We start from the raw sequence: 18,217 nt of genomic DNA, 5'->3' as shown, positions 1-18,217 counted from the left end.
CGGCAAGAGCAAGAGGTTAACCAGAGATAATGGTTCCTCTTGGCCAAGATCTGTCTTTTCTCCCCACACTCCCTCCAGAGAAGGTAGTGGTGGCACCTCCAGAGCTGTGCCAGCCAATACAGTCACCACAAGCCACCTGTGGCTCTTGAACACTTGAAAAGTGGCTGTAGGTGTTAAACGTGCAGCAAATATAAAATACACACTGGATTTTGAAGGCTTGGTATGAAAAAAATCTCAATAACATGTAATTGATTTACATGTTGAAATAGTATTTTGGATATATCAGGTTAAATAACATTTATTATTAAAAGTAATTTCTCTTGCTTCTTTTTGCTTTTATATGTGGCTACTAGACATTTTTAAACCATATATGTGGCTTGTATTATATTAGACAATACCAGAGCCTGGACCAGCAAACCTACATACTCAAACACACACAGGCATGCACAGTGTTCTCTACCTCCCCACCTCCAAGTAGGAAATGATTGATATCCTCCCTCTGCGAATCTATGATCTTCCTGTGCTTTGATAATCAAGCCTTTCTTCACTGATCACATCCTATGGCCCAAATGCCCATGTATGAGAGGGGCTACTTTTTGTTTTTTTAACAGTGTCTCAGTATTCACTATTATGTATTGTGTTGGCCTGTCTTACCTTCCACTTGAGGTGGAAGCCACTTGAGGGCAGGAAGGTTATAGAATCAATTCTTTGTGCACTCTCATAAATTCTGCTGCAGATGTCTTCACTCTGTATTCAATCAGTGAAGCCAGTAAGTACTTCACGACTAGCCACTCTGCCCACACATACCGCCACATTTTGCCCTTTCTGAAAAATATCCCAATTATCTGGCATTTCTCATTTCCTAAGAATCTAAAGCCAGGATCAGAGCTCTCCCTTTATAAATTCAATGATCTTTTTATGTAGGGCAGCCTAGCTTTGACTGTAGAGGAATAAATCGTGAGCTTGGGGGTGGTGGGCAGAGAAAGTATCCTGGAAGCCTCTCTCCCTCCTAGAGAGAAACTTTCCAGAATAGGCATCTGAGTCTCAGGGCTCCCCTGTCTTTACCTCACAGGAGTCCCATCCCGTGGCCTGAAAGAACACCAGAGATGTGTTCACAGTCACTCAGCAAGGAGAGTCTGATGAGAGGTACCACTCTTCTCCCCTCAACCCTGCCTCTTCTCTCAGACTGACACCTTTGGGGACCACAAACTAAGCAAAGGACTGGAGGCATTTTGCTGTCTGCAGCTGTCTCCCCAGTTACTGACTGGGAGGAGGAGTGAGGGGAGTTCATTTTAATTCATTTTTGTGAATGTTTAATATTTCAATTAATATGATTAGCCCCAAGCCTCAATGAGCAGCAGGGCGGCAGATCTGCTGAGAAGACATAGAGTAATGAGATCAACAGGGCCATAGGGTCTTCCCCTTCTCCATCCTCAGAGGGCATGATCTGTTTAGCATCTCCATAAATACCAAGATCAGATTAGAAGGCAAGGAAAGGAGCAGTGGGGGTGGGGTAGGTGAGTGGAAAGTTACTTTCAAGATGTGTTTGCCCTTCTTGATTCCCTGGCTCTGCCATCATTCGCTTCTTCTAAGCACCCACCACTGAGTCCTCTAGCACCTCCCCCCACTGCCACCCCATCCTAGGGGACCCTACTTGGGGGACCCGGGCATCCATGTGATGAAGTGTAATCAAGTCTACACACATACACATTCACTCAAATGCAAGCACCTGCCAGAGCGTGGCTCCAGGCCACAACATAAAAACAGGGTAAGGAAGGATGGGAGGTGGTCCACAGAATCAAGCAGTAAAAAGGACTCTCTCTCATCCAGGGCTTAAATGGAGACAGAAGAGGGAGAAAGGCCAGACTTCACCACTGCTCCCATTCTCAAGAGGAATGTTTGATGTGGGAGTTAAATGCGTGGACTCAAGAGCCAGACTGCCCAGGCTCCAGTCTCAGCTAGACCTCTTTCTAGCTGCGTGGCTTTAGGCAAGTTATTTCAGCTCTGTGTCTTGGTTACCTCCTCTTTATTTGGAGATGATAAAATCTACATCATAGGGGGGTGGTGAGGGTTTAGGAGTTAGTAAATATAAAGCACTTGGCACAAAGCCTGGGACACTGTAAGAGCCATGTAAGCACTGGCTGTTACTATTATTTCCCTTCCAGAAGAGAAGCCTGCCTGCCGTGATAGCTCAGGAATGGAGGCCCCTGGGACTCAGCTGGGACACAGTTTAGAGACACGAGTGCCTCTGTGGAAACAGCAGCCCTACCCCGGGGGTGAAGAAGGGAATGACAGGAAGACAGGGTGCTCTACAAAAGCCCAGAGCCCCAGGAGAGCCCCTGTTGCTGAGCACTGACAGAAAGCAAGGGCTGCCACCACTGATAAGGTTTGATGTCCACAGATAAACCCCGCACTGAGGGTGTGCTCTGAGTGAGCCCAGTGCATGGAAGGGTCACGCTCCCTCCAGATCGTGGAGCCTGCCAATCATCCATAGAAGTATCCACGTTCAGGGGAGCAATGGTCCCCGAATGTGCCTCCCCTGCTCCTCTGTGCTACCTGGCTCAATTTGAGTCCCACTCAAAGAACCCATCTGAAGAAAGAAGCAAAGGAAAGAGTAATTGGGTTTCTGCATCCTAAGGGGAAGCTTGGCAGCTGTGGTTCTTCCCACTGAAGGAATCAGGAATCCACTGTTGTCAAAGGTTCTTTGCATGAAGTGTTTGTTAAGCTCCTGCTACGCATGAGCAAGACAGGGTGCTAGACACTGTGAACAGTAAGATGCTGAATTAAACGGTGTCCTGGTCTTCAAGGAGCTTACAAGTCAGAGCGCCCGCCGCGCCGCCTCCGCGGCCTCCCTGCCCACGCACTTTATACACACAAACCCCCCAGAGGGAGAGAAGGGGGCATCGGCAAATGCCAGAAAGCTATCGTTTTTCTTGGTTCCTTTTCTGGAAGATATACAGTTCTCTTTCTGCATTCATCTGATCCTGCTCTCCCCTTCCCCACGTCCCTTTCCATTTTGCCTCTCTGCATTTTTTCTTTTTCCCCCAGACTCTGCGACCTGCTTCCCTCTCCATCTATACCTCCTTTCCCTTCAGCCTGTGCAACCGTCCTTTCTCATTTTTCTTTCCCCTGATTTCTTTCCTTGACTCTCTACTCTCGGGGCTCCCCAGATGCCGGGCTCCCCTCTTTCCCCGCCACCCCCCCATCTCCTGAGTCTTCCAGCACCGGGGACAGCTCCAGCCCCCGGAACAATGGACCCCACTTTAGGGTTCCTCTGTAAATTCTCCATCTTAGTGCTTTGCCCAACTCCTGACTGGGGAGTAAGATGGGGGAAGGGCTATTATCAACAGGACCAGCTGCTCTTCTGGGGGCGGGAAGGGAGTCAGGCAGGGTGGAGATAGAAAGAGGGCGTGGCTCTTGCCTGGATTGTGCGTCCCTCTCCGGGGTAGAGAATTTGTATTCGACCCCTGAGACTGACATCACTGATGTCAGGGGAAGGGAGGTGGGAGTGGGGAGGGGGGTGTGGAGGGGGGAGGTTTTTGTTGAGGAGAGCGCGGCCGGAGAGCAGAGCTCTGGGACCCAGGTGACCGGGAAAGCAGGCAGCCCCAGCGGCGGGAGCAGCCGGCAGCAGCCCAGGCCCGGGGACCGGGGTGGGGGTGGGAGGGGGGCTGAGGGGAGGACCTGAAGGGGGGCGGCAGGGCAAAAGGGACCCCTGGAGCCCTGCCGCCATCAGAGATCAAGCATCTGGCATCAGGGATCTTCGGACCCAGCAGAAGGATCCGTCACAGGGGAGGTGTCCTCCCAGGGAAGCCTACGAGAGATTCACCTGCTCCACATCAGGAGTGGGCCCCCCTCACTGACGCTGCTGGCAACCATAGGAGGCCCCTTAACCCCTCATTCTTCTCCCCATCACCCTCCTCAGGCCCTTTCCCCGCCTCCAGCTCTCATCTCAACTCCCAGTTCCCAGCCCTCTAAGCCCCAGCACCCTCGGCTACCACCTCACCCTCCAGGTCTTGGCCATACTCACCCCCATCCTGGGACATCTGCCAGATCTCTGGGAGGGAGATCGTTTGTTTGGGCGATGCCCCCTGGTGGCATGACAGCGTCTGCCTAGACCCCTGACCCCTAGCACTCAACTCCCTGGGCCTCCTTTGTGTGAAGAGCCGCCCCTCTGCTCAGCAGCGTGGTTGGGGGCCAAAGGGAAAGCCAGCCCCGGCTGGGCCCCCAGGCCCCACCACTTATCTCCTTGCTGGGCAGCTCCCCTTGGCCTTTGGGTCTCTCCCTGCTCCCCTCGGCCCCTCCTCCTGGGCCGCCTCAATGAAGGAGCCGGATGCCATCAAGCTGTTTGTGGGGCAGATCCCGAGGCATCTGGAGGAGAAGGACCTGAAGCCCATCTTCGAACAGTTTGGTCGGATCTTTGAGCTGACTGTCATCAAGGACAAGTACACCGGGCTGCACAAGGGTGAGGGGTCGGGCAGGCTGAAGAGGCTTCGGGGTGGGCTGGGAGGCTGGGAGTAGTTAAGCCAGGCTGGAGGGGTGGAGTGGCTGGGAAGGGCTGATGTGGAAGGAGAAGAGTTCAGGGCTGAGGAAGGTGGATGGAGGAGCTGAAAAAGAACTCAGCTAGAGTGATCAGGAAACCCCGGTGAAGGACTAAGGAGGGCCTCTTTTGGGTGAAGAGTTGTCAAGACGGCTGCAAAGATGTGGATCCCAGACATACGGGGGTGTGGATGTCATGGGATGAACTCAAGAAAGAATGGAGGGACAAGAGAGCTGGTTTGGGAGATAAGCAGCTGGGTAGGGGTGTGTGTGTGTGTGTGTGTGTGCAGCAAGAGTGAGAATCTGAGCAGCCTCAGATAATATTGGGATGGGGGTCAGGACACAGGGTCAGGTGTTCAATGTGGAAAGCGTGGAGCTGGACTGGGTAGGGCAGCTCCAGGACTAAAGAGAGGGACTAGGAAGCAGGGCATGAAGGCTGGAGATTGGTAAAGATCTGGAAAGTGTGGGAGGCTTAGAAAGTTAAGAGAGTGGGGGAGAAGGGAGGGTGCTCCTCAGGCCTATCCAAGGGCTGTGCGGCTAAGCGGGGGTGGTCAGGGTCGGCACTTGGAGAGCTCCACGCACCGGGGATCCCAGGGGCCACACTAGCTCCCCCTCCACCTGGCACAGGGAAGAGGCACTTCCGACTAACTGTTCTTCCCTTCCCTTCTCTATTTCACTCTCCATCCTCCACCTGCCTATGGTGGAGGTGGGGAGAGATGAGGAAACAGGGAAAACAGGAGAAGAGATGGATGATGGTGATCAAGATGGAGGGAGGTGGAGGTGAGGGAGAGAGGGGAAAGGAGAACAGCTCAGCAGGAGAGAAAGCCACACTACTCTTACTTGTCTGGCGGTCACATGGTCCTTCTCTCCCTACACAAAGCCCGTCTCCTGACAGCCCAAGTATCCTCCCTCTCCCATCACCACCAGTATTTAGGCCTCCAGGTGTCTGCCCCACTTCTGGGGCAGAGTGTCTACCCCTTGGAGACACCTCCCTACCCCAGCAGGCAGAAGATGACAAGAAGGGAAGGCTTCCCAGTCATCAGTCTTTGGAAGGGAGCCTTTCAGAGAGGGGAGATGGAGGACTCACCCCCCGCCGTGTTTCTCTGCCCCTGCCCCTCCTCAGGATGTGCCTTCCTGACATACTGTGCCCGGGATTCAGCCCTGAAGGCCCAGAGCGCCCTGCACGAACAGAAGACGCTTCCAGGGGTGAGTCCTGCCCTTTGCAGGGCCAGGGGGCTGAGAAGGGCCATAGAAGTGGCAGGAGGCTCACCACCCTCCTGACACTGAGCATATTTTCCACCTCCTCTCATCGCCAGGAAGTCCCCCCTCTCTCTCTAGCATCCATCTTTCTTGCTGTAGATGCATGCATTTCTTGTTACCTGGAGAGAAGGAAAGCAGCGATTAGTGGCGTAAACATGACTTTTACCAGGAGCAGATGCAGCCCCTTCCCCACTTCCCAAGCTGCCCATGGGGCAACACTAGAGGGAGGACTCGCTGGTTGGAAGGTGTGGGGGAAAGTCTCTGGACACCAAGTGTGGATCAGGGTGAGCAGGGGGCACCCAGGCACTCTTTTCTCACTCTGGAAAGGCAGGCTGGGTGGCTGTGAGATGAGGGAGGAGTGCCTGGAGAACAGGCAGCTGGTGCCGGCTGGATTGGCATCTCATTGCTGGTTCTTGAGCTCCCTTCTCCCTTCTGTCTCCCAGGAAGAGTCCCAGGAACAGAGCCACAGAGCATCAGGGTAGAGCAGGGCCTGGGCAGGCCTGGGCAGGTCTGGGCTGGAGGTAGGCCTGAGAGTAGCAGGCAAGGGCAGGGACAGACATTGTAGAGGATCAGGCCTGATGCCACCAGGTATGCCCAGGGAGGCAGGGTTGGCCTCAGAGGTGGCCCCTCTCCTGCAAGGTCCTATCTCTTTGTGTCTTCTTCTTCCCAGCCAGCCTTGCTGATTGTCCCAAGCCTGGGCTGGCAACTGAGGGCAGGAAGAAAGAACCTTGGACTGTCCCCCTCCCCCGGTCACAGAAGCTGGGGGGAAAGGATGCCCCACTCCCTTTGCTATCTGTCTGCCCTGCCTTCTCCCAGACTGTGAATCCCAGCAAGTGCCTTCCTGAGACCTAACTCCATCCCCACCTTCAGCAAACATTTGCTCAGCAGGGTCTGGGTGCCAGAGACACATCTGTCCTGGCCTCTACTCCTTCTCCAACATGAGAAGTGGAGAATGCTGCTGCTCCCTCATCTCTTCCTAAGAGAGAAATAGAAAAAACAGATGGGGAAATGGCAGGTGGGGACCTGCAAAAATTAGAACTGCTGCAACCACCCCCAACTTCAAACCCTGCATAGGTCCAAGACCCAGCCCTTCCATGGCCTCAACCTTTGAGTACAGCTAGGAAAGCAAAGCCAACTGCGGCAAATCTATCCAAACCCCCACCCCCACCAATGATCTTATCCCAGTCAGTGTCAAGAATAGCCATTGCCTATCACAGCCAGAGTTAAGGGCCATGCACGTGTGTGAGCTGCAGGACCCAAGGCGAGCCTGTGTTTGTGCACACAGGCATGTGAGCTCTCGACAGGCCAGATGTGTGGGGTTTGGGCACACATATCCCTGGGAAGCCTGGTCCCCATCCAGTCCCAACTTGCCTTCCCTGCTTTTCTCTGTGGAGGCCCTCACAAATCAACAGTTTTCATCTCCATCGCCATTTGTCTTTTTCTGTTGTCTCCCTATCTCAGAGCCCCTGCAGAAATGAGAGGGGGTTAAACGAAAGGGTAGATAAAGAGGACTGGTGTGGAGACATGGATGAGAGACAGCCTGGGGATGGGCATGAGCCCCACGGGTCATGTGTACCAGCTGCAGGTGTCCACCCTAGGTCTGTGCCCCTCCAGCTGCCTGGCAGCTCAGGCAGAGCTCCATCCTGGGTGTGGAGAGGTGCCACCTGCCCTTCTTGAGGAAGTCCAGCCCAGGGTGGGGGTGAGGAAGAAGGGCGCCTGGTTAATGATTGTCTAGTCCTGCTCCAGAGCTTCTAGGTGATGCTGAATTCTCTACTTTAGCCCTTGCCCCAGGGGACAGAATCCAGAGGGACCTGACAGAGCTTCCAGTAGGAAATGAGGGTTCCATCCTCTAAGAGGGACCCCCATCCAAGGGCTTTGAAGGAACAGACCCAGGGCAGTTGTGGGGAGCAGATGTCTGTGACCCTTTGTCTTCCCCAAGTCTTCTCCTGCCACCTGCATTCTCCCCTCAGTGTGTGTTTGCATGTGTGTGTGCATGCATCAGTGTGTGTGCATGCATGAGTGTGTGTGCAGTGTGTCAGCTCCTGCATAACTGTGTTCTTCCTACTGTTTAATCTCCATGCCTTCCTACTGCAGGTTTTTTTAAAAAATGAGACATTTAGCCCCCTCTCCTTGCTCCCCATCTCTGTCACCCCAAAAATCTAGAAGGTGCTACCATACTAGGGTGATATTTTGGGCTGCAGAGAGAAAGAGAAAGAATAGGGGCTGGGCCTGTAGCTGTTGAGCTCCATTTCCTCTTCTCTCCCCTAAGAGTTCCCAGGAGTGGCTCTGCCACAGGTCCCTGAATTTGTCCTCTGAGCAGGGTGTGGCCTCCTGGAGGTGGTGGAGTGGGGGTTGCCCTCTGTCTAGCTCTTCCCCCTTCACCCTGAACCAAAATCCCACTTGGTGCACATGGGCCTTCCCTGTCGGTCTGCAGTCAGGAAGGTGGATTCTGGCCCCACGGAGAGAACCTGTGAGTGGTCTGGGATGCCTGGAACAAGTGTGGAGCCAGGAGTGGCAGGACCCCAGGCTGTACCCTCAAAAGAATTAGATTTTGTGAGAACTGTGAGGTCTTCTTGGAAGAGGGGTCCTTGCTATTGGCGAGAAAGATGAGGGCCTTAAAAGTGACCGTGGTGGAGGGGCTCGGCTATACTGGGTTGGGGTATAAATAGCCCCTCCTTCTTTGGGAGGCCCTACGGAGGGCTTGTCACCTGGTGGGTAGTAACTAGGGAGGAGACGCGCTGCGCCTGGTTGCCAGGTAAACAGGGCACAGCTGGACTCAGGGGAGGGGGCAGGTGTGTCTGAGCTGAGCTAACAAAGCCTGAGCTCCCCACAGGAAGTGCCAGGCCACGAAGAAGGAGGCTGGGAAGGGGACACTGGGGCGCCAAGGGCCCTGTCTGTGAGGGTGTAGGGGGAGCCTACCATCGGCACGGTCCTTGCTGTGGTCTGTACACTTGTGTGTCTCTTTGTGCGAATCCACATCAGCCGTGGATATTTCTCGAGATGCTATTTCTGTGCCTGGGAGCCTATGCCAGGAAGGAACTGCATCCTTTCTCTCTGGGTCCCAGGTTCCCATCTCCATGTAGAACAGCAAATCCCCAGGCCTGCTGGGAAGGGGGCTAGCACCAAGCGTAAGAATCCCCCAACCCTGGTTCTGATTCTACTTCTTTTGGCGTGGGCGTAGGGGTGGGTGCCTGGCTGCGGAGGTGCCTGTGAGGGAATTTCCTGAGTGCTTTGGCTAGAGCACAGGAGAGAAGGAGGTGAAAGCCCATGCACCCCGAGCATCTGCCCCCACAACATGCTTTGCCTGCGCATGCGCACTCGCACACACATGCCTAAGGAGATTGAGCCTCCGATGGGATAATCCCAGATTGGCGGGTGATAAAGCTGGGGGCAGATTGGCTGGAGGATTTGTGTGACTGTTACCCTCCCTCCTCACCAGCTGCTCTCAGATCCAGAGATTTGGGGGGCGGGGGTGGGGCCCTGGGAAAGGAGTATCAGTTGAGGTGGGGCTTAGATTTGGTCTGAGGCCGGGAATACCTAACTGGTGGAGTCGGCCAGACCGACTGGCATGATGCGACACCTGGGTGAGGATCCAGGGTGAGAAGGGGCAGGGGCAACTGTGACTTCTGCACTTCTCAGCGCTAAGTGATGCCACACACAGGATCTCCACATGCTGGAGCCTGGAGCTGACCAGAACCTGACTAGACATTGCCTGGCCCACCCCCTTGTTTTACAGATAAGGAAGTTGAGGTCCAGAGGGGACAAGTGGCTTGTCCAAGGTTGCCCAGCTAGTAAGTGGCAGGGCAGGGCTAGTCCTCAAATCCAGGTCTCCTGACTCCCAGTCCAGTGCCTTTCCTGAGGGTACCTCTAGCCTCACCCTCAGAATGTAAATGGATGGTTTAATTTTTCTGGTCACTGGAACTACTGCCCCACCATCAGATGAGTGGGGCAACCAGGTGTGGTTCCAGCTGTCAGAGTCCTCAAGAGCAAAATATTTTCAGACACTAAATACTAAGTCCTTCTCCTCTTTCTCCAGTTCCTATAATACTCCCCACCCTGGTTAAGAAAATCAACCTGCAGGAGTAATTTCCAAGTCCTCTCACCAGACAAGAACATGGAGAGTGGAACTAGGAATTTCTCCATTTCCACTGAAGACTGAACAAAGGGAGATACTGCAGGGGTCGGGGAGAGGTTAGAGCTCTGGAGGACTTCCGTGCACAGGGTAAATTGCGAAGGAGCACGGGACAGCAACTCCTCCTTTAGAGCCCTCTAGGCACCAACGATTTGCTCTGGAGGAGGGAGGCAGGAGAAAGGATGGGATGGCCCCTGCAGGTCCTGCTCTGCAAGCCTCCCTCCAGAATCAGGAAGGTTTTCTGGGCCCCTCCCCCACCTCCCAGCCCCCACCAAATCCTCCACCCACAGCATACCCTGTTACCACCCCCCACCCCACTCCTTCTCTGGGTGTGTGGAGCAGCAGAAGTGATGACATCACCACGGTCGCCAGGGCGACGGGGACGGATAAATCAGGCTGAGTGGGCGGTTGCCATGGTGCACATTCTCCCGTTGCCACGGAGACTGGGCATCTGCTCCCTTTGTGCTGCCCGAGTGCCTTCCCCCTGGGGTCAAGGGGTATAGGGGGGCAGAAAGAGAGGCAGACACACCTCTAGAGGTCAGAAGGAAGTCTGGGCCTCTGTGGGGTCTCCCTCAGTCTAGAGTCCTCCTTGGGGCTTCTTCAGAGTGGCCTCTGTTGCGCCCACTTTGTGGAATTGAGGCAATTCTTGTTAAATAACCCCTTGGTCAGGCTCTCTCTCAGGCCCCAGGTCCTATGCCCAGGCCCCCTTCTCCCACTCAGGACAGCAGCACCCATCCCTGGCCAAGTCATCAGGAGCCCAACCTGAGCCTGGAGCTGTGCCCATGAGCCTCTCCCTCTACATCCTCTCTCTCCGTGCCTCTGGTCCCCTCAGGCCTTCATCCTGAATGATATTAGGCCCTGTCCCTTCCTTCCCATCAGAAACTTAGAGGGCCTGGGGCTTGCCCCTCTAGTCTCTCTGCAGGGCCTGGCCTGGGAGGGCTCTTGGGTGTTCAGAGGAGGTCCCCAGCAGCTGCCTTCTCTTCTCTCCTTCAGATGAACAGGCCGATCCAGGTCAAGCCAGCCGACAGCGAGAGCCGAGGAGGTAGGTTCTGTGCCTTTGGACTCCATCCCTCTCCTCCCACGCCCAGGCCCAGGGCCTGGAGTTGTCGAGGGGTAGCCTTTCTTGAGGGAGAAAGCCTGATGATTCTGAAGAGTTCCCAGCTGTGGTGAGATAGGAGTCAGTGTGGCCAGAGGGGGCGAGACCTGGTGGGGGTACAGATGGCAAAACTGAGGCCCAGGGTGGAGTGCGAGTCCCTCAGAGCTGGGATGAGCACCCTCTGCAACTATACCCCATTCCCCAACCATCAGCCCCTACAGCCATTGGTCCCTAGGGCAGCGGAAGTAGTGTTAGGAGCTCCAGGGAAGGGCGGAAGAAGGGCTGGGAAGGCAGCCAGGAGGCCCTGATCATGCCCTCCTCCTGTGCCTTACCACCCAGAAGACCGGAAGCTCTTTGTGGGGATGCTAGGGAAGCAGCAGACAGATGAGGACGTCCGGAAGATGTTTGAGCCCTTCGGGACCATCGATGAGTGCACTGTGCTCCGGGGGCCAGATGGCACCAGCAAAGGTAGCCCACCCACTTCCCCCTTCCCCACCGGGCCCTTCCCCTTCTGTCCCGCCCCCAAGGCTCCCTAGGCATCGGGTTCCACAGAGGGGTCCCGTGGGGATGGGTGCTCACCCCTCTCCTCCTCCATCTCAACCTCTCCAGGCTGCGCCTTCGTGAAGTTCCAGACCCATGCTGAGGCCCAGGCGGCCATCAACACCCTTCACAGCAGCCGGACCCTGCCAGTGAGCCCCACTCCCCTGCCTCCGGGCCTCTCCTTCCCACCCTGCCCACCCGCCAGGCCCTGACCCAGAGAAGCAGTCCACTCAGGATGGGCTATTTGAATTTATTGGAAAGGAACGTCCTGGCAGAAGAACCCAACTGCTTAGGGACACTCTCACATTTCAAATGGCACTTCCCCACCTCCCCACTCCCCCCCATTCCCCATCCACCTTCAGCCAAATTCACTCACATCCCTCTCCTTCCCCCTCCATTCCCCAGCCCTCCCTTCACCCCCATCTCTTCTCCAGCCTTCCCATATCCCCCTACCCTCATTTGCTGGGGTGCCAGGACACTTGCTTAGAGGCCCCACGTGCACCCCTCTTCCCTGCCCCTGCACAGCAGTGTTAGGTCAGTGACCAGTCTAGAGCCCACATCTAAATTGGAACTGACTGACTCAGAAGGCTGTGCACTTCCCGTAACTCACAGCTCTCCAGCAAAGGCTGGGCAAACATTTCACGGGGACTTGGTGGAGGGGACACAGCATTGGGTAGAGAACTGTGTCCAATGACCCTATGTCCCTTCCAGCTTTGAGATTCTAGGATTCTACCATCGTCCTTGCAAATGCTCCAATTTGGTTTTTATTCAGCTCAGACTAATATTAAGATTTGAGGCACACCATGCGGACTGGGGTGTGGGGGCAGGAGTCGTGGTAAGGCACACAGGGCAGCTACAAGGGAAGACTAGCCTGAGATTAAACATTTGCTGTGGCGACCCAGGGTGGGGATGATTTCCAGTTCAGAGTCCTCACAGAGAAGCCAATGATGCCCTTTCCATTCCAGTAGGTCTTTCACTTTCCAAGCATGTGCCTTCACATTCCTCATTTTTTCTTCTAGCCTCTTGCACATCCTAGCACAGGGAAAGGGTGGGATTAAAATCTCCCCATCTGTCATACACAAAATGGTGGCCGCCCCCTCAGAGAGGCCAAGCCATGCCATGGGGGTGGAATGGAGACAAGGTCCTGAGGGCTCTGGGGAGGAGAGACCCTGACCCTGCACCTCTGACCTGTGTGTGGGCCCCTGCCCAGGGTGCCTCGTCCAGCCTGGTGGTGAAGTTTGCTGACACTGAGAAGGAGCGAGGTCTCCGCCGCATGCAGCAGGTGGCCACCCAGTTGGGCATGTTCAGCCCCATTGCCCTCCAGTTTGGAGCCTACAGCGCCTACACCCAGGCCGTGAGCACTGCCCCCGATGCCGGGCCAGCCCTCCTGACCCCCTGAATCTTGCCCCCAGCCTCCCAATGCCAAGGCCCAGGGCTGGGAGGGAGCCAGGCTGGGGCACAGGGGGCCTGCCCCACTCTCCTCTCCCCTCCCCCCAGCTGATGCAGCAGCAGGCGGCCCTGGTAGCGGCTCACAGTGCCTACCTCAGCCCCATGGCCACCATGGCTGCTGTGCAGATGCAGCACATGGCTGCCATCAATGCCAATGGCCTCATCGCCACCCCCATCACCCCATCCTCAGGTATGGCCTGGGCAAGGCCGGGCAAGGGAGCTAAGCATGGTAGGGGTAGGGAGGGGCACAGGGCATTGCTCAGGGAAGCCTTGGGGTCTGGGAGGGACTCAGGGGTCAGAGAGGCCTGCTTCCTCCCCTCTGCCCGCAGACTTGCTGACTGGTTCTCTGCCTGTGTGTGTGTCTGCTCCTCTGCTCTCTCCCTGTCGCTTTCTCCTCCCCAGGAACCAGCACCCCTCCTGCCATCGCTGCCACGCCTGTCTCTGCTATTCCGGCTGCCCTGGGCGTCAACGGCTACAGCCCGGTGCCCACCCAGCCCACTGGGCAGCCTGCCCCTGATGCTCTGTATCCCAACGGGGTTCACCCCTACCCAGGTGGGACTCTCTGCCTGCCCACTCCGTCCCAGCAACCATCTAAGCCACCACTCCCATTAGGGAGGCAGGACACACCTTCCCTCCCAGCTTTGGGGGTTACAGGCGCTTCCTCCTGCCCTGCCATCCTGGGTGGGGATGATCCTTCCTGTTGGGCTCGGCCAGGAAGCTGAGGTGTAGAGCGGTGAAGCAACCTGTCCAGGGTTGCAAGACAGTCAGACCCAAGTCTTTCTAACGCTGGGCTCTTTCCCCTCTTCCCACTGCTTTGTGCATTTCCACCTTCTCAATTCACACCCCATGGCCAGAGAAGCTCTGCTCCCTACCTGCCTGGCCTCGGCCCAGAGGCCCAGAGAGGCATTGAGGGCCCCCACTGCGTGCCAGGTCCACGCTCATGGTCTGTGCTGCTCTCCCCAGCCCAGAGCCCCGCGGCCCCCGTGGATCCCCTGCAGCAGGCCTACGCGGGGATGCAGCACTACACAGGTGAGGCGCCCTAGCCAGGGCCCTTGCTCAAGTGGGAGAGGCGGCAGGAGGAAAAGAGGCCCAGTAACTGAGTCTGGGCTCCTTGGCTCCCTGCCAATCACCCTCTTCAGGCTTTACTGACAAGCCCAACTGTGGGGAGGGGTCTTTAAGGGCAGCACACCCAGGGGTCTGAGGCAGCTCCTTCCCTGACCACCTCTCAGCCCTGCAGGTGACACTGGCCTGGGCTAGGGGAAGGGAGACAGAGTTGGCTGGGAGGGCTCAAGAAGTCAGGGAAGCCCCATCAGCCTCTCTGTTCTCCCCACCCCAGCAGCCTACCCAGCAGCCTACAGCCTGGTTGCACCTGCGTTCCCGCAGCCTCCAGCCCTGGTCGCCCAGCAGCCCCCACCACCGCCTCAACAGCAGCAGCAGCAGCAGCAGCAGCAGCAACAGCAGCAGCAAAGAGAAGGTGCTGGCTGGGGCCTTGGGGGACAGGAATGCCCTCGTTATGGGCTTGGGGACTCCCTATTGCCCCGCGCTGAGCCCAGCTCTTGCCCGCGTGTCAGGATGAAAGCAAGTGGGGAGGGGGTGGCTGGAGACTTGGCCCACACTGTTGAGGACTGGGACTGGAGGGCCCTCCCAGGATCTGCTTTCCCTGGGACATTTGCTCCTGGAGTGTGTGCCTCCCAGTCACTGAGCTCTTTCTTCTGTCTCTGCCACCACCCAGGCCCTGATGGCTGCAACATCTTCATCTACCACCTGCCCCAGGAGTTCACTGACTCAGAGATCCTCCAGATGTTTGTCCCCTTTGGCCATGTCATCTCAGCCAAAGTCTTTGTTGACCGGGCCACCAATCAGAGCAAATGTTTTGGTAAGAATATGATATGAGGCCGGGCGCGGTGGCTCACGCTTGTAATCCCAGCACTTTGGGAGGCCGAGGCGGGCGGATCACGAGGTCAGGAGATCGAGACCACGGTGAAACCCCGTCTCTACTAAAAAATACAAAAAATTAGCCGGGCGCGGTGGCGGGCGTCTGTAGTCCCAGCTACTCGGAGGCTGAGGCAGGAGAATGGCGTGAACCCGGGAGGCGGAGCTTGCAGTGAGCCGAGATTGCGCCACTGCACTCCAGCCCGGGCGACAGAGCGAGACTCTGTCTCAAAAAAAAAAAAAAAAAAAAAAAAAAAAAAAAAAAAGAATATGATATGGCACATTTTTTGCCATACTCCAAATCAGGACAAGGTCTAATATATTTGAAGGCATTTATGGTCACAGTGGACCCAGTATTTGAAATACTGATTATCCAAGAGTACAAAAGAGCCATTTTGACACACCCAACATGCCACACCCAGCTGCTGCCTGGGCCCATCTCTTCTTCCTTCAGCGTTTCGCTTAAAAACTGGCCAAATTCATGTCCCATGAGGTCTGAAATAGGCTTATGGTCTGAGGATGTTTGATTTGCAAAAGGTGGGCTTGGGGAGTCGGTTTTAGCTGCCTTCACATCTTTGAAAGGCTTCCTCAGGGGAGAAAGGGAATGTTCTTCTCTGCTTCAGAAGCCATTTAGGGTCTGGAAGTGGCCGTTTTCAAAGGGCAGGCTCAGAGCTATCCAGGCAGAGGAAGGGGTCACCGGCACAGAATGCTGGGAAGAACGTGGTAGTTTGAGTGGCTGGACTGGATTCATCCATTCAACCCATCAATCAACAAATTCCTACGGAATGCTGCTATGTGGCAGGCAGCTTTCTAGGCATTTGGGACACTTGGGAGACATAGGGTAGTGCCAGAGGTCTCCTAAGCACAGAAGAGCGAGGTGGGGCTGGGCCGGGCCTTATGCCCCTCTCACCCCAGGCTTTGTGAGTTTCGACAATCCGGCCAGTGCCCAGGCTGCCATCCAGGCCATGAATGGCTTCCAGATTGGCATGAAGCGCCTCAAAGTCCAGCTAAAGCGGCCTAAGGATGCCAACCGGCCCTACTGAGGGCCCCCAGGTGGGTCCCGCTCCTCTGTTGTGGCCTCCCTCCCCAGCTTCACACACTGCAGCCAGGGCCCTCGATTGGACTGCACCCCCCACCCCTGTCCTCCACCACCCTCAGGGATGCCCACCCTACCCTTGACCCTGGGCACTTGAAGCAGGGGACTGGGGCAGCTCCCTCAGCTGTTTTTCAATAATCTGAGTCACTCTCTCTCTCTCTCTCACATACACACCCTCTGTGACCCCAGAAAGAGCCAAGTCTTTGTATATATGTGTCCACTCCCTGGACCTTCCACAATATCTGGTCTCGTTTGTCTGGTCAGTGTCCCTGTCTGTGTGTGTCTCTTTCTGGTTTTCCTTCGGGTTAGAGTGGAATTAGGGGAATAGGACTGGAGGATTAAGGGGTTGGCTGAGGGTGCCAGAGGGCCCTAGAATCCTTGGCTCCTAGAATCTCTGTTGTCCTGAGAAGTGAGGACATCAGCCCTGGTTTCCCTGGACTTCAGGTGATTTTTCCCATGTAGCAGCAGACCCATGGGGCAGCAGAGTGCACAGGATAGACTGGGGGAGCCCATTTCCAGGCCTCTTGGGAGTTGCTCTGGTTTAGGTGGAAGAGGTTGAAATGTGCCGCCTGTGAAGTTTACTTATCAGGTCCCCTCCACCCCATTGCTGACCACCACCTCAACCTCATGGCCACAGAGCTGTGAGCCTTGGTTACTTTCACACTGTTTAATCTCCTTTGGACCAAACCCTTGAGAAAACACAACCCAAGAAAAATACCCACATTTTCTGTTTCTCCCCTTTCCCCCCAATCCTGGCTGCTTAACTCCCCCCACCCTGGGGGCCCCCCCAGCCCAGGGCCCGTGTCCATTGTCGGCCGAAGCCCCCATCCCCGGACCCCTGCTCCGGGCCCCTGTAAGTTGCATGGAACGAGCGTGTTGTCTTTGGAGCCGATTGTTTGTTTTTTGGGGAGGGGCCGCGGAGGGAAGCTCCCCCAAGCCCAAGGTCAGGGCCGGGGGCAGCTCGCGGGACGTGCTTGGTCTACAGTGGTTGGTGACTGTGGTCTGTGTTCTGTGCATTTCTCTCTTGCTTTCTGTGTTCCTTTCCAAAAAGGAATGAGAGCACTACCTGGGGGCCGAGGGTGGTCTCACCCCATAAGACTCCATCCCTGAGCCGTGACCTGGGCTCTGCCCTGGCCTTCTCTGCGGATGTTCCCTTTCTTTTTCCAGGTGTCTCTTACACGCACCCCCTTCTCTGCCTCTCTCTCCATTTCTCTGCCTGCCTGTCTGTTGTCGTCTCTTTGCCTCTCTCCCCCTCCAGTCTTTATTTTTCTCATGGGCTGTTTGACTATTTCCTTCCTAATATCGTTTGGTTTCCTGTATGGTTCGCCCCCTCCCTCCTGTCTCCTCTATCCCTGCTCTCATGGCTGGGGGGTGGGGGCAGATGGGTCCATTTGAACTGAGGCCTGATGATCTGCCTTCCTCAGGCAGCCCCATCCTAGATGCTGTCACTCACCCCAGCCCCCTCCCCTCCCCCAGAGCCTGTGATCCGCATCAGCGGTCTCTTCCCCATGCTTCACCCATGTTTCTTCCTTCACAGGTCTGGAGATCCCAGAGGAAGGGGCGCCTCACACCCTCTTCCCACGACTGGCCCCGGCCCTCTCCGCACACCTGCCCTGGGCCTTGACTGGGTTCTGGGGCAAACGCTGCTTCGTGGCCCCAGGGGGCACAAGACACTGGCCCCTCCCACCCCCCTGCCTCTCTGAAGGGCCGTGGCTGTGCTTCCCTGGCTCCAAGGGCCCATTTCCTCCTAGATGCCCTTCTGGCCTTTGTGAGGGAGCGAGGAACAGGCTCGAAGGTTCCGGGGTATCTGCCTTCTGCTGGGCTCCTGTGACAGGCCTTCTGTGCCCAGCGTTTGTACTTGCCTCCCCCACCAGTGGGCCTGTTCTACCCGTGCAGGCCTCAGGAGAGCCGCAGGGGCCTGCCACACACTCCCAGCGCACCCTCACCCCAGCCTCTTCCCCACATTAGGGGTTTCTTGGAAGCTGGCTCTCACTCCCCTCCACCCTCAGCTAGAGGTAGGATATATATCCCTGACTCCTGGGCTCCCAGCCCTAAAACTCACTGCCTCCCCCAAGGGCCCCCTCTAAGGAGGGTGTGGGGGAGCCCTGAGGGCTGCCTCTCTGCCAGTCAGCCACAGAGACCCTCCTCCTTTCACGAGGAAAAGACCTGCCCCTGA

The 18,217-nt window shown here is 56.1% G+C and overlaps 2 protein-coding genes across 7 annotated transcripts in view; one reads left to right on the top strand and one right to left on the bottom strand.

The window, feature by feature from the left end:
• Positions 1-3,541: 3,541 nt before the first annotated feature.
• On the top strand, positions 3,542-17,835 carry LOC134734305 (CUGBP Elav-like family member 3). Of its 5 annotated transcripts, none has more exons than XM_063626338.1 (13): positions 3,542-4,462; positions 5,660-5,742; positions 10,922-10,970; positions 11,364-11,492; positions 11,634-11,713; positions 12,775-12,918; positions 13,062-13,203; positions 13,416-13,565; positions 13,977-14,042; positions 14,353-14,487; positions 14,746-14,889; positions 15,861-15,998; positions 17,579-17,835. In XM_063626338.1, the coding sequence occupies exons 1-12, from the start codon at positions 4,318-4,320 to the stop codon at positions 15,986-15,988; spliced, it is 1,395 nt and encodes a 464-aa protein (XP_063482408.1). In that variant the 5' UTR covers positions 3,542-4,317; the 3' UTR covers positions 15,989-15,998; positions 17,579-17,835. The 5 variants fall into 5 exon arrangements, with proteins under 5 accessions (XP_063482408.1, XP_063482407.1, XP_063482406.1 ...); XM_063626337.1 differs by having other exon boundaries at positions 3,543-4,462; positions 11,367-11,492; positions 14,350-14,487; XM_063626336.1 differs by having other exon boundaries at positions 3,543-4,462; positions 14,350-14,487.
• The window catches only part of SNX27 (sorting nexin 27), a 106,870-nt gene continuing 100,453 nt past the window's right edge, over positions 11,801-18,217 (bottom strand). The window contains exon 12 of one of the 2 annotated variants that reach the window (XM_063626296.1): positions 11,801-12,596. In XM_063626296.1, coding sequence (XP_063482366.1) covers positions 12,495-12,596 — 102 coding nt within the window. In that variant the 3' untranslated portion in view covers positions 11,801-12,494. The remainder of the gene's footprint in view (positions 12,597-18,217) is intronic. The other variant, XM_063626299.1, reaches the window with a different exon arrangement.

Source organism: Symphalangus syndactylus, chromosome 12 (genome assembly GCF_028878055.3).
Source record: "Symphalangus syndactylus isolate Jambi chromosome 12, NHGRI_mSymSyn1-v2.1_pri, whole genome shotgun sequence".
Classification (NCBI taxonomy): domain Eukaryota; kingdom Metazoa; phylum Chordata; class Mammalia; order Primates; family Hylobatidae; genus Symphalangus; species Symphalangus syndactylus.
This window is presented reverse-complemented; position numbering and strand designations above follow the sequence as displayed.